This window comes from Thermobia domestica, chromosome 8 (assembly GCF_964235325.1).
Source record: "Thermobia domestica chromosome 8, izTheDome1.hap1.1, whole genome shotgun sequence".
NCBI classification, from domain to species: Eukaryota; Metazoa; Arthropoda; class Insecta; order Zygentoma; family Lepismatidae; genus Thermobia; species Thermobia domestica.
Window position 1 is genome coordinate 75,692,523 of NC_137461.1, and position 16,457 is coordinate 75,708,979.

A 16,457-nucleotide genomic window follows, 5' to 3' on the forward strand; every position below is an offset into this window, starting at 1 on the left:
TAGAGGTTTGTACTGATTCTGAGTGATGCATGGGTTAATCTGTAATGTTTCTATAAAATACTATAGTGAAAGATGCTTATACTGTTTGCAAATTTTCAACTTGGGTGCAAGTTTAATATATAATTCACAACTACTTTACTGCTACAAATTATTTCAGTTTTGTATAATACCGTGACTTGTACATCACACTAATTATAATTTATCTTTTTTTGTATTCTAGTTTAATGTTTTTCTTCAATAATAACATGAAATGGTTTTGGTTTCGCTGTAAACCCCTCTATGGGTTCTGTTGATGGTGGAGGTTGATTCAGTGGAATACTGAAGGTAAATTTCTGCAGCATCATTGTTGTAAATAGAAAAAGAACCATTTGTGCCATACTTTCACCCAAACATCTTCTTCTACCTAAAAAAGAAAGAAACAAGAACAACTAGTACAAATACAAATTCCAAAACAACTTATAAGCAATGTAATACCACCCTTAGCAGTTAAAATTCCCATGATTGTGAACTAATTTTAGAACGTAGTATAGGTCTTTTGAAGTTAAGAATTTACCTCTGTACATACAGAATAACCAATACTAACATGCCTGCAATTGGCTGTGAATACCATTTGTGATTTCCACATATCATGATGTACACTCTGCGGAACAACTTGGAAGCCAAAGTATGATATAAAAAATGTTTATTCCATCAAATTTGCCGTGAAATAACCAATTGGCAATACAGTTGTTTATACTACTAATGTATCCATCGATGATTACCCACAATGTTTTTTTAAATATATGATGAATATTTTGAATGACTCTGACCCTATACCGTGTTCACTAAAAGAGGGATCAAAACAACATCCAAGTGATCTACCCTAACTCCTATTCACCTCTATCGTCTCAACCAACATCCCTCTACCCACTATAATTGTGGAGCTGATCTCGGTACAGGTAATAAGTTGATATTTGCTTTCCCCTTGTTAAACTCTCTCTTGTATGTAACTTGCAGACCTGACTCCTTCAAATTAGATACCATTCCTTGTAACGTTTCTCTTTGAGCGTTACATTTTCTCAAAGAGAATATTTGCGGAAATGTTTAATCAGCTCTCAGTTAATGTTATTTCTTTCTATATTTTCTCAATTCTCGACTCTCATGAAGGATTCAGGATGGTCGACAATTGGACTAGTGTGCGTAGTTGTAGTATGCTACTTTTCTTTGTATGTCTATGTTTTGCGTTGAGCGGCTTTTGAGAATAGCTCTGACTGTTTAAAAATAATTCGAATTTTTGTGTTGCGTTTAAACAGAGAGATTAATTATAAACGTAAGTATATGAATGTTTACATAGATAATTTTTATTTCCACTCAGTCATATATACATCATTATTAAAGTTGTCGTTTCCATTCTACGCTCTGATGCGCAGTATGGAGCGACCAATCAGGAGCGAGCAGGTTGTGGACCGTGCCCCCCCTAGACTTAGCTTCTTGTAATGAACATGGCGGAGGTGTAGTGAGAAGCATAATTTGTCCATGTTTTTGGACATGAAATTTCCTGCGAATTATGCAGTAAACGATTGTGTTTTCATTATCAGTGCCTTCTTAAGTATTGCTGTGGTTAAACATTATGTTGGAGGAATGAATACGTCGTAAATTATAAAGGATTCATTTAAAACTTGTTCGGCGTGTGTGTGTCTGACGTATTACTGGGTTTGGCGCAATATTCGTTAATCACTGCTGTGATGAGATCTGAAGTTTAATAGCCTTTCTCTATTGTCTCCAACCCACATTCGATTACGTATGGCTTCGTCCTCTTGAAGTCGGGATTCCTCGCCTTCTGACATGGTGATTTATTGTTATCAGACTTCTTAATAAGGGACTCCATCCTAGGTAACTGGTTATTGATCATACCTGCTTCTGTGGAATTTAAACGTTCCTGGACTGCCGATGGACAAATGGTCCTCCTCCAATTTTGTTGAAGTTTCTTAAGTGATTCGTCGCCTATTCACTCATCAACAGTGTTGTGGCAGCTTTGCAGCGAACTTCTGTCTACCTGGTGAAAGTAGTGGTGAAATGTGCTTACTTGGCATCAACCAAGGAGATGTCACCCTTTGGTCAACCTGCGCCGCAGTCATGGTCATGACTGCTATATGGTGAGATGTTGGAGAAGTCATTGGGACCGGTCTGGTAAGGAGATATTGGTCACTGTTTCCAGGTAACTATGTTTACTATTCTTTATTCCGTCCTGTGAAGAAACCGACGTCGTCCAGGAAGTTGTGAAAGAAATTTGTCCACCGTTTATACATTCGTTCAAGTCGCTTTTGATCACAATATCTAATGTCTAGTAAACGAAAGTGAGTCTCTATCCAGTAAGTCGAATCATACGCCGGCGGGGTAGTCTAATATCAACACCGTTTCTTTCTTGCTTTGAATAAAATCATTTCCTAGAGTTGTTTAGATGTATAACGTATTACTCGCTACCATCTAGCTCATGTTCGTCCAGTAGCGGGCATTTCGTATTGTTTATTTCTCAGGTATTTCACTTGATAAAGTAAAGATTGATTAGCGATGGCTAGTTTATGTCTGTCCAGTAGTGGGTAGTCCGTTTTGTCTATTAATTTCTACATATATATAGTTCACAATCCAAGTATTAAGTCGCCACCACAAGATTTGTGTTAAATCCTCGAGTTGTTTTCATGTCATGTTTTAGCTATAATGTTGCTCACTAGTTCAGTGAGGCGCGCTAAGATGGTGGGTGTACGATACCACTCGTACTTCAATGCGAAAGTGTCAGAAGTTGAGTCTAATTTCACTGGCTGGTCTTGTATTCCCCATAATGTTCTACAGTGTGTATTGTTATTACCGCCGCTGTTAATTGCAAATTATGTTGAGGGAAATGCCCTCTTAACAGTTGGATGCGAACAAAGTGGAGATGTTATGTACTTAAAGGGGGAAGGTCAATCGACACAGCCGTAGGTCTACTCTCTCTCTGCAATGAGACATTTACGAGCAGTAATGTAATTGTTAAATTTCCCTCTTTGTGAAGTAGCCTACCGAGGATTTTGTGCTAATGTCTAGTTAAGTTGTAAACAACTCTTCCACTGTTATTACAGTACTGCTTAACTTCTACTGTTACTCACCTTTGAGTTGTGTTGGCGTTAAATGTTTGAGAATTTTAAACGGAAAACATATAAGTATTTTTTATATTTGAATCTAGCTATCCATGATTATAAATGTTAATGAAAGTCTAGTATTATACGTTATTACAAGGAAAGTTAAATAAACAGAGTTGCAAGAAATATGGTGTTGTCCTGAATGATTTTTTTATCTCTTCTTCCTCAACATCGACGATGCCATTAGTGTACAAGAATCTGGAGTTAAGTAGCGTTGTGTTTACTGGTCTATAATTACAGCGTAAGAGAAAGGAATAATATTGGCGACCCACATTTTTTTCTTTCCTCCTTCCCTTTTCTCTTAACGTCGGCTACGGATACGTCTTAAGATAAATAGTTTTTTTCTTTTCCAAGCTGGCTTCCCGTAGCCTAGGATGTTTCGCCTCAAGTTGGCTACCCAGCCATAGAATCGAACTCGCGAAAGGTCACGCCTCATCCTTATACAGCCTACATCCTTATACATTTCTTTCCTCAATTTCTTTCTCATTTAACTCTCTACAAAACATATTTTCTCCTATATTGCATAATTTCCTTCCATTGCACTATGATAATCCCTTAATTTCCTCAGAGTTTTTCTTCCGCCCGATTTGCTTTCTCTTCATTTTGTAGTTACCATTGCAAAATGTAGTTATCTTTGTAGGGCTTGTTCAAGACAGTGGTAACATTGCTCTGTCGTTTCAGGCGCTTCTAGGAAGAAACTGAACACTGGCGTTGATCCTCAAGCCTTTGAAACGTAGAGACGATAAAGGCCCGAGGGTGTTTGTCCTTGAGAAGACAACATTCAGTGGTTGTTGGTTACGTACAGCTGTTAGATGGGTAAGTCAAGTCGTATGACTCAGCTAGGAACGAAATTCAGCAACGATGTAATTGTTTATTTTCGTATCGTTTTGACGAGATAATAGTGCAGTTTAATCCATTTACGCCGTCAGTGCAAAGATTTGAACGACTCGGTATAAGAAATTCAATTTCTAGTTTTTCTTCGCTATTTTTGTGAATAACAAATGAGAAAAGTATATGGGAGTTAAAAGTGGAAGTTTATAATATTCAAAGTAAACGTTTTTGTACATCAACTTTTACTGGTTTTAGTAAAGCTTACGACTCGCTTAGAAGGGAAACATTGTAGAATATTCTTACAGAATTTGGAATACCAAAAAGGTAAGTAGATTAATTAAGGTATTTTTAAATGAATTCCAAAGTAAATTTCGGGTAGGAAAATTTTTATCCACAAGTTCTCACTCGAGAATGGCCTGAAATAAAGAGATGTGTTGCTGCCATTAGTATTAAACTTATTCGTGGAATACCTATAAGGAAAATGAAATATAACAACTAGGCCATACAGTTGAACGGTGTTCACCGGGTTATGGCGTATATTGATAATGTACATTTAATAGGGGATGATAGGAAAACAATAGAAAGAAATACAGATTTATTATTAAACGCTTGCAGGGGCATGGGTTTAGAAGTAAATGCAGAGAAAACTAAAAACGTAGAAGTACTTTAGGACGGTAATACGGAAAATTATAGATGCGTTAAAATTTTAAATAATACTTTTCATAAACTGGATACCTTCAAGTATCTAGGATCAATATTAACAGACGAAAATCATATTCATGAAGAAATTAAATGTCGACTAAAAGAAAGGAATTCGTTTTAATTTTCAGTTCAAACTGTCTTGTCGGGGAATTTGAAGGTCAAAATATATATAAAAATGATAATCATTGTAACTAGCCCGTTATAAACTTTTTATTTGTGTTATACTTTAGTTTTAAATTTAATTCTTATAAATTAACAAAACAAGAAAAAAATTCTTTACATACATTCAAATCAAAAATCTATAATAAACTGCTAAAACGTTATTATGTAATTTGTCTGCAAGTTCGTTTTATGTGCTAAAAACAGTTTAACTTACATAATGAACTTCCTCATTATGTAAATCTTGTATTAACAAATTTATTCATTTAAATCAAATTCCAACTTGTACATAAACTCAATCTTCTGGGTCATGGCGTGGTTCGACACCACTTTGGGTAACAACCTCAGCAATATATATATATATATATATATATATATATATATATATATATATATATATATATATATATATATATATAATCTCACAATATTTCCAAAATAAAAAGTGTGATCCAACATTCATATATCGCTAACAATATCAATGTAACTAAAATATTAAAAACACATTTTGTCTTCAAACACCGAACATCATAGTCTTCGTCTAACAAAGTGTAAAAAGTTACTATTTTGTCAATCCCAACTAAATCAAAAACTTGTGCTAAAAATAAACCATAAGTAACAGTCATAAAACAATATCTTCAACAAAAAACTTAAGTATGTGCTTAATAAACTCTGAACACAACCAAATCATGTATGTTGTTCCGTATAGTTGCCAGACATGGCCGCTTACTCTGAGGGAAGAGCATAGACTGAAAGTATTTCAGAACAAGATCCTGAGACGAAAATTCGGACCCAAGAAGAACGGTAATGGGAATGACGGAATGTTCATAAGGAGGAACTACAAAATTTATACGGTTTACCATACATTGTTAGGGTCATAAAGTCTAGGAGGTTTAGGCGGACAGGTGATGTAGTTAAATGGAAGAAAGTAGAAAAGCTTTCAAAGTTTTAAGTGGAAGACCAATCGGGAAACGATTATTAGGAAGACCTAGGAGTAGAGGGACGACAATATTAAGATGGATCTCGTAGAAATAGGAATACAAAGTAGAAACTGGATCCAGTTGGGTAATGATAGAAGTCAATTGAGAGCTTTGGTGAACGTGGCATTTAACCTCGGTGTTCCATAGGCCATATAGTTAGTTAGATACCTTCTTTCGTTGAAACGTCGTTGCTGTATTATTTCCTCTCTTGTTGGGATTTACCTTTTACTTTTGCTGTAAGGTGAAGAAGGCTTTAAGGGGCAAATGCTGGGAGTTGAAGCTGAAATTTTGGAAGGCGCAATATAATACAATCTGTGTACTTCTTGTGTTCATTGACAGTGTGTAGAATGTTGTTCATTAGATGTCTTGAATTGAACATGTGCATTCAGCTTTGGATCGTTGAATCACGTCCGGAAATACGAAGTGAGAAAAATCGTCAAAACTCCTTTAAAATTTACAAATTACTTGACTTTTGCAGTAATTAAATAATTATTGACTTCCTTATCTTTTGACTGTATTTGAAATTATGTTAGCAATTTATATTTTGATTCATCAGTCGGTTTTAACTACATAACGGATTGTTTTCATTATTTGATGTAATTTGTAGCGTTCTAGAACTATTTTATTAGTTTTGTTACAAATAATCAATGTTTTGTACTTTGAGAATTTTTGCCCCTACCCACAAGAAATCTTGTAGAGAGGAAATAATTACTGCATAGTTTTGGTATACCCTACAGTTTTAACTATAAATGCTGTTGTAGTATATGAAAATAGAGAAAGTTGGGATTCTGATTGTTTTTGATCTATTATATCTGGGTCTTACTGGCGAATCCTTCCACTCCGTACTAAGACCTGATGAATTATGATTTTTTGTATTGTTGATAAAGAGGGTTGAACCGAAAGTTCCTCGGGATTCTAGTGTCGTTTTGAGGGCCTGAAACACCCTTCCAAACCTGGTCTGAAGCCCTTGTAACTGCGTTGTAAGAGGACAACATTAGATATTATTTACCGCCGGCGCTAAGTCAAGGACAGACCAAAGAATATCCCAGATGCGCTTTATGAGCGAATTGTTAACTTGGCGACTTCAAGTGAGGACGGAGGTGCCTGAGTTTTTTTTTTTATTTCGTAAGGCAAGTTTCAAAAAATTTTCACGGCTTGAGCTTCAAAATATCACGTATAAACTTTGCGTACCTTTGGATATTTTTAATTTTTTTTCGAGTTCCCTACGTGAAACCGGGACCGGGCAAGGGGGACGCAAGGTTTCAAAGGAAGTACTTTTTTTGTCAAAAAATTTCGTTTTTCCCGATTTTTCCGGATTATGATTCGGATAAGAATGTATGATTCGGAATTATGAGTGATACCGTTGAAAGTGGCTCATTACACTGAAGAAAACGGCATTTACACCATGACTCCAGGTCAAATAGCAAAGACGCAGTAAGTTTTTGAAGTATTACATATATATACAGGGTGGCCCAAAAGGAAGTATACACGTTTGCGTTGATGAGGTATAACATTCTAGTTTATGGATTTATTTGCTGCGGCTCTTAAGAAATAAACATAAATTAAAAACACATTAGGAACAAATAATAAAGAAACTATGTGTATCTGATGGATAACAATAAAAAACGATATAAAATGCAGTACATTACGGTATACATTCTTTTGGGCCACCATATATATATATATATATATATATATATATATATATATATATATATATATATATATATATATATATATATAGTAGATTTCCTTAAAAACAATCAGATCTCTATGTCATCTATGACCGGGCCAGAGGGGCTCAAAAATTTAAAAAAAGAAACGAAAAATACCCCCCTTTTCCCGATTTTGTCGTTTCTGGTGTATAATGCGGACAAGCGATTAGTTCTGTTGGAAATGCTCTATCCTGAAAAAAAAAAAACTAGATTTAAACCATCATCCTACGATAAATAGTAAGGAAGCAGTAGCCGTTTGAGTGAAAGTCTAAAATTTACTGAAAAAATTACAATCCTACAACGTTTACAACTGGACGCGATTACAATTCACTCCAAACAATTAATAGAAGATATTAAAATATTCAGCACTTTTGTTTTTATCGGCTATAATTGTTATGAAGTTAAAATACTTTCTACATACTTTCCGTAAATTTTTACTCTCTGATTAATTCCAAAAGATTCTCCTGTGGGATTTCAAACTAAGTTTAATGTGTTTCCACAGTATTTGTTTAATCAGAACTATTACTACTTTTTTCATTCTAATTTACGCATCCGCCTAATGTGACATATACCGGTATGTAACGCAGGAAAGAGAAGCACATATGAGTCATCAACTATAATAAACTGCTTTTCTGAATGAAAACAAAAATTACGCCAAATATCACGTGAAAGGTCTCTCAAGCTGCCGTGTAAGAAATGTTGTACTACTTGGTTATGAGCAGGAACAGGAGATTGTCATAGTTATGACCAGCTTGTCAATATGAGTGCTGAACACATACTTTTCAGGTAATTACTTAATGTTTAGTTGTTGGATGGTTATATAATATTAAATATATACGTTCCGCTTTGTAGAAGGGTCTAGAGACTACTCTATTTTTCAGATCGTTTTTTTCTTATTTACATGTTTTGATTTTGTGTCTTTGTAAATTCTGTGATATTACATATATGTTACATTGGGCGCTTATGTTCTTATATTTGGTACTCAGCCAAGTGTCACCCTGCGTTTGTTGTTGTTGATTTTCAGAAGAAATGTGTTACTTTCAATGATATTACATTAAGTACGTACAAGTGTCCTTCCAAAATAATAACTGTTCTTTACACAAAAGTATAGAAGGGGTTTAGGAGGCAGAACCTCAACTAATATCTTATGTTTATGCAATAAAATGTTTCCATTAATTACTTTGTACTTCCTTGTCAATATATTTCTTAGTTATAGAGATTATGGCGGAGTAATACATTAAAACGTACTTCTAGTTATCATTGGTGTAAGTAGGGTATCGTTCTGAGAGCATTGCTCCTTACTTCTGAAAATTGCAATGTGCATGCGTGAATTGGGGTAAACTTATCATGTTATTTTCGTCAACTGAAACAATCATGATGTTGATAGCTTTCCTTCTGAGGATACCCTGGCCTCGTGCTCCACTCTAGTTACGTCAATGATAGCTATAGAGGAAACTTTTTTCCTCACAAAGATAATTAGGATAGGCATGGATTTGGGAGTTCAAAAATAAACTTGTTTTTCGTAGCGTCGTTTCCATGTAGAATCGGCTCCAGGATCGTAACCGAGGGGAACTAAAGGGGGCAAGCCAGTAATGTCTCTCATTCTAATTTTAGAATACCTGCTTCTGAAACATTCTCACCACGCTAGATACCAATTCCAAGATAGAGCTTCCTCGTGGCTAAGCGGATAGCGTACGAGCCCTTAGCGTGGGAGACAGGAGTTCGGTACAAGGCGGGAGCGCAAGTAGTTAGGATTCCATCATAATGTGTAGGACCAAGTATCGTACATTATTGTTGTTGAAAGGGACGCTAATCTACAAATCTAATCAACTCAATCATTTCCAAGATATCATAATTTAATAGTTGGATCTAATGTGGAGGCAGGTATGAAAGTCCGCTACTATGGAAAAGATCACTTTCTAGGTGTAATCCTTGACACGAAGATGCGAAAGTGTACTTCAGATCATTGCAAGGCAGTTGAGAGAATACAACATGTAAAGTATAAATATACATAAATTGCTTTGTCTCTTATCACAAATCCTGAATTAAAAGAAAGATATATAAATGTTTGGACTACTTCGGGAACTGTATTCTTCATTTATATAGAATGCATGCCTACATATGCTATGTAATGAAAGTCGACGCTTGATGGAATAAACACAGGTAAAAATTAAACTGTTATTGCACCGAACCAAGGTAAGAAAACTTTTTTGATATAATAATCGTAACAATAAATAGGTTTTATTTCCTTCGTTTGAAGTAATAATTTTAATTTTTACTTCTGTGACTTTCTTCAAGAGCCACAACTGTAGGCCTTTTAGCTAAAGTTGGGATCTTTTTAGAGTGTAAAATTTAGTTTTAAAATTTACAGGTAAAAGATATATAAATAAGTAACTGATTATGCATAACAAGCAAAAAAATAATTACAAATAAATAAAATACCACATTTACGAATTGACACAATAACAGACCGATGTAACACTTATGTTACTCCTCTCTACCCACATTGAAACCGATCTTCATAAAACTTTCAAAATTTGATATAAATGCTCAAGAAAAAATACTGTAAGTGATATCATCATATCTAACGAAGAAAAAACTTTTGGGCACAACCGTGTTAAATAAACAAGGTTTCTAATAAAAATTGTTAGACGTTTTATACAAAAGAAGTGAAATACCCGTACTAATAAAATATTACATAGTGTGTTATTTTGTTGTGGTGTAATGTATTCATCTGATTATAGTACTGAATTATTAACGCTAGATGTATGTGTTCAAAATAACATTTATGGAGTGTGAATAGTATTGTTAGTTAATTTGTATAAAATAATAACTAGCTGCTAAAGATATATAATACTTGTATTACCTCCTCCATATGGATGAATTTGCTCAGAGTTAACAATTTCTCCATCTTTCATAAATCGTTCTGGTCGAAATTCATCTGCATTCTCCCATGTTTCTTTATCCTTGCTTGCTAGACTCATGTTAAGAAATATAGTTGTTCCCTGAAGTAAATTATATCTCACAATAAAATTCAATTAAAGATAATATAGTAAATTGGAAATTTAGATTCTAGTAATAGGACAAAAGCAGGGACACATGGCGCACATTTCTGGCTAACGGAATATAACTGGTTATATATCCCTTTATTATTTCCCAATTCAGATTACATAAAATTTCAATATTTGTAGAACTGAAATACATAAAATTCTTAATATCTTTACCATAATGGCACGAGAATATGGTTAGAAAAAGCACTCCTTTCATCTATCTTCTTTGACAGGGTGAGGCATATATAGCGCAATGAATAAATGATCAGAAAAGAATAATTTCGTATACTACGGGCTCTTCTAAGCAGTCTCCAACCGTCCTTTTCGACCCTTTTACACCCTGCAAACTAGTCTAGATAAAGTGAACAGGTTTGATAGAACCATCTGAAAGTTTTGCTGTAGAGATTGTAGCTTCACACAATTCTAGACTCTATAGACATTAACCACTATGTTTATACAAAAACTACAGAGCTCGATGTAGAAACATAACAGTAATAAATGTATTCACTTACTACGTGGGCTCCAACAACTTAAAAGCCTAATACTTCTATATTATTTGCTTTAGATGAACTCAAGCCATACGTCTGATATTGATGGGTTCTCTTTGTTACGCTATGCTCATGTGACCTTACCGAAGTAAGCATGGACAGTCGTATAGTGAAGGTGATCCCAGTTGAGAAATCACCCAACATTCTGTTTTATTAAACTTTGCAGCTGAAGTAGAGAGAAACAGATAAGAAATCACTAAACTCATCGGAATATTCCTGAAACCATATAATTTAAAACTTTCTTTCACCAGAAAGATAAATTACTTGCCAAAAACTATCAAATTGTAATAAATCAAATATTTCACTAAGTTCTCCATTCAGGTTCAATGATAAGTTTCTATGAATAAATATGTCTTTATAGGAACTATTGAAACAAACGGATGTACAATTTCCTTACAGAACTAGAACAACTGAGGTTTTATCCACCACAAACATGTATATCAAATGCGAATTACAGCCTTCCATTTAACCAACCATCCAAAGTATCACGGAAAAAACTATTAAACTTCACAATAGCCTACCTATTCAGCATTTAATAATTCGTAGAACAACCATATGCATATTTAATAATAAAGTTCATATTAAACATGATGATCGAAACAACATAACTTCCTTTACCAAACACTGTTAAACTCGTCGTAACAAATTCCCTTGATTTTACTCTTAATATCCAATTCTACACTTGATATCATGCTCTACCCTTGAATTGCTTATTGCAGAAAGGGACCGAAGTCATTTTTTTTTTTTTTTTTGAGGTATTGGAGTTAGTGCTATTTTTGACTTCCCAATTACAGACAGATAGTTTGGTGCAGAAAGGACATCAGTCGCATGATTCAATAGCCAAGAAAATATACAGCGAAAATTAATCTTTAGTGCAGAAATGTACCTAAGTCACTGACTCGAGTACCTTTCTCCAATAAACTTGGCTACTCTATAGCGACAGGCGCTGGTTTCTTTGTATGGAAGAAGAGATTTAAAAAGAATATGAAAAATAAACTTGGCAACCTTGAAAGAAGTGGTGAGCGATTTCTGTAAGTAATAGTTCGCCTTTTGCAGTGGTCTTTCGAGGTCATATTTTAGTGCAGAGCAGTGGAAATTGTTGTGTGCGGTTTGGTTACGCATATGACAGATATGTAGGACGATATTAGTATTAGTGACATGAGCGTTGACAGCCCACAAAACCTCGGAAAGGCGTACGAAATGTTGAAACATACACTAGAAATATGATTAGAAGTGCAAGAGTCCGTGGACACGAATATGTGAACTATAGAGGTGTTACAACCTAGACAAAAAGAGTGCGGTCGCTTGTAAGAGTCCAAGAAAATGTTATATCTTTATTTACCCGCCGGCCAGCTGGTTGTACGCTTCTCCGTACCGCGGGAAATTTAAATGATTTTTAATAGTTTGTAGTGTATGAAAGAAAAGCTTCTAAAATAACTTCTATTGCATACAGAGACATAAAGTAAAAAGCATTTTGTTGCCGAAGGCCCCTGCTATAATTTTGGGGGTCATTTGAGATACTTGGTACAAACCGAGGAGCGCCACGTGGCGCCAAAGATTAAAAAATCTAGAAAAAATGCTAAATTTGGGGTGAAAACACCCCCAACCCCCTTGTTTACAATTTTGTTTGTAAAGAATTTTATTGAAAATGTACGTACATCCTTCGGAATGCGAAATCTTTTTGGTTGAGGTCTTAGAATGAAATATTACTGTTTCTATAATTTATTTTCTGACACCTTGCAAATTCGAAAAAAATGTGTAAAATTTATGTCATTGCAGTGTATCAGAAAACATTTTTTTCTGACCTTACGAAATGCGACTAAGTTATGAAATTACTTTTATGTTCTTAAGGAAAGTCCCCGGAATAATTTTTGGGTCCTTCGACATGCTTGGTACAAACTGAGGGGGCGCAACGTGGCGCCAAATATCAAAAAATCTAGAAAAAATGCTAAATTTGGGGTGAAACAACCCCAAACCAATTCTTTTCATTTTGCTTGTTCAATTTCTTGTCAATGTCAAAGACTTGTTGATGTCATCAAGGGGGACGAACACCTGATTCTAGTCTCTTCTGCGTAAAAAAAATCCTTCCAGCTAACACAGAACGGAAAATGAAATGTCCATGAAGTTAGCAGGCCACCTATGGCAGGCCAGAACTTCAACATCACAGATCGTTAGTGCTTCGTTAGTGCTCGTTAGTGCCGCAAACCGCATCGTTAGTGCTACAAAAATAACGTCTGAATTTTAATAGTTACTATTGGCCTGCTAACTTCATGCCAGCAGGCCAACATATCAGAATCACACCATAAGTGAAAGAACCGGTTTGAGCATCGTTAGTGCTCGTTAGTGCTGTAAATATTGACGTTAGTGCTTCTATATATACAGTTTTTAGGGTAACAAAATGGGTCAGTTTTATGAAGCTAGCATGAACTTAGCAGGCCACCTATGGCAGGCCAGAATTTCAACTTCACAGATCGTTAGTGCTTCGTTAGTGCTCGTTAGTGCTGCAAACCCCATCGTTAGTGCTACAAAAATAACGCCGCAATTTTCACCAGTCACTATTGGCCTGCTAACTTCATGCCAATGAATTTGACAGGGCACATATGACAGGCCACAACTGGGATTTTACACATCGTTAGTGCTTCGTTAGTGCTCGTTAGTGACGCAAACCCTATCGTTAGTGCTACAAAAATATCGTCTGAATTTTAATAGTTACTATTGGCCTGCTAACTTCATGCCAGCAGGCCAACATATCAAAATCACAAAATAAGTGAAATTGCCGGTTCAAGCTTCGTTAGTGCTCGTTAGTGCTATAAATATTAATGATAGTGCTTCTATATATATAGTTTTAGGGTAACAAAATGGGTCCATTCTATGAAGCTAGCGTGAACTTAGCAGGCCACTTATGGCAGGACAGAATTACAATTTCACAGATCGTTAGTGCTCGTTAGTGCTCCAAACCCCATCGTTAGTGCTACAAAAATAACGCCTCAATTTTCACTAGTCACTATTGGCCTGCTAACTTCATGCCAATGTAATTGGCAGGTGACATATGGCAGACCACAACATTGATTCGACACATTGTTAGTAATTCGTTAGTGCTCGTTAGTGCCGCAAACCCCATCGTTAGTGCTACAAAAATAACATCTGAATTTTAATAGTTACTATTGGCCTGCTAACTTCATGCCAGCAGGCAAACATATCAAAATCACACCATAAGTGAAATTACCGGTTCGAGCAACGTTAGTGCTCGTTAGTGCTATAAACATTTACGTTAGTGCTTCCATATGTACGGTTTTTAGGGTAAAAAATGAGTCCGTTTTATGAAGCTGGAATGAACTTAGCAGGCCACATATGGCAGACCAGAATTTCGACTTCACAGATCGTTAGTGCTTCCTTAGTGCTCGCTAGTGCCGCAAACCCCATCGTTAGTGCTACAAAAATAACGTCTCAAGTTTTAACAATCACTATTGGCCTGCTAACTTCATGCCAGTGAACTTGGCAGACCACATATAGCAGGCCAGAAATTCGACTTCACAGATCGTTAGTGCTTCGTTAGTGCTCGTTAGTGCCGCAAATCACATCGTTAATGCTACAAAAATAACGTCTCAATTTTTAACAATCACTATTAGCCTGCTAATTTCATGCCAGTGAACTTGGCAGGCCACCTATGGCTGGCCAGAATTTCGACTTCACAATCGTTAGTACTTCGTTAGTGCTCGTTAATACCGCAAATTCCATCGTTAGTGCTGCAAAAATAATGTCTCAATTTTAATATTCACTATTGGCCTGTTAACTTCATGCCAACGAACTCGGCCGTTCACCTATGGCAGGCCAGAATTTCAACTTTACACATCGTTAGTGCTTCGTTAGTGCTCGTTAGTGACGCAAACCCCATCGATAGTGCTACAAGAATAATGTCTCAATTCTTAACAGTCACTATTGGCCTGATAACTTCATGCCAATGAAGTGGCACGCCAGAATTTCGACTTCACACATCGTTAGTACTTCGTTAGTGCTCGTTAGTGCCACAAATCCCATCGTCAGTGCTACAAAAATAACGTCTCAATTGTTAACAATCACTATTGGCCTGCTAACTTCATGCCAAAGAACTTGGCAGGCATCCTATGGGAGGCCAGAATTTCGACCTCACACGTCGTTAGTGCTTCGTTAGTGTTCGTTACTGCCACATACCCAATCGTTATTTCTAGGAAAATAACGTCTCAATTTTAATAGTTAGTATTGGCTTGATTGGTCTGCTAACTCCATGCCAGCAGGCGAACATATCGAAATCACACCAGAAATGAAACTGCCGGTTCGAGCAGCGTTAGTACTCGTTATTGCGATAAACATTAATGTTACTGCTTCTATTTATACAGATTTTTGCGTAACAAAATAGGCCCGTTCTTGAAGCTGACAAGCCACTTATGGCAGATTACGATGTCAACCTCACATATCGTTTGTGCTTCGTTCGTGCTCGTTAGTGCTATACATCCCTTCGTTAGTGCTTCAAAGACAACGGATCTATACAGTGTAATATTTAAGAAATCGATTTTACTCACGTAACTGCATGTCACACGTCCCACAGAGCTTACCCCAGAACACAATCTCGATTGCACTCATTAGTGGTCGTTAGTGGCGCATGCCCTATCGTTACTGCTCTATAGATATTGCCTACAAATTTGTAAAAACTGTTATTGGCCTGCTAACTTGTGGCAGCACGCCAGGGACGAAACCTACGACAGATGGCACCCGTCATTAGTGCTTCGTTAGTACTTGTTACTGAAGATTATTATATCGTTATTGCTTCATACTTAATAACTACATTTAAAAAAACATTAATGGCTGCAACATAATGGCAGCAGACAATGGACGAAATGTACGACAGACCACAATTTCGATCGCATCCGTCATTAGTGCGTCGTTAGTAGTCGTTAGTGCCCCATATACCACCGCTAGTGCTTCACAGAAAACGAATATATTTTTAAGGAAAGACATTTTTGCCTGCTAATTTCATGCCAGCAGACCAGAGTCGAAAACTACGGTAGACCACAATTTTTATTATACCCGTCATTATTGCTCATTAGTGCTGCATAACTCATCGTTAATGCCCTACAGATAACACTAACATTAGCGGTTGCTGAAGTAATAAGCACTAACGATACACTAACGAATGACACTTATTATTTCGTTAGTCCTCAAAGTGGGGACCAGCGTCAATTTGGAACCCGAGAGGGGTTTTACTTGTAGCATATACACTAATGAAGCACTAACGTTAGGGTTGGTGCACTAAGAAGTACTAACGATGCAACAATGATTG

General features: G+C 36.0%; 1 protein-coding gene across 1 annotated transcript in view; it reads right to left on the reverse strand.

Moving 5' to 3' along the window:
• Positions 1-221: 221 nt before the first annotated feature.
• LOC145692175 (methyl farnesoate epoxidase-like) overlaps positions 222-16,457 on the reverse strand; it is a 52,873-nt gene continuing 36,637 nt past the window's right edge. The window contains exons 6-7 of the mRNA XM_081767473.1: positions 10,409-10,547; positions 222-403 (exon numbers count right to left, since the gene is read on the reverse strand). Coding sequence (XP_081623599.1) covers positions 222-403; positions 10,409-10,547 — 321 coding nt within the window. The remainder of the gene's footprint in view (positions 404-10,408; positions 10,548-16,457) is intronic.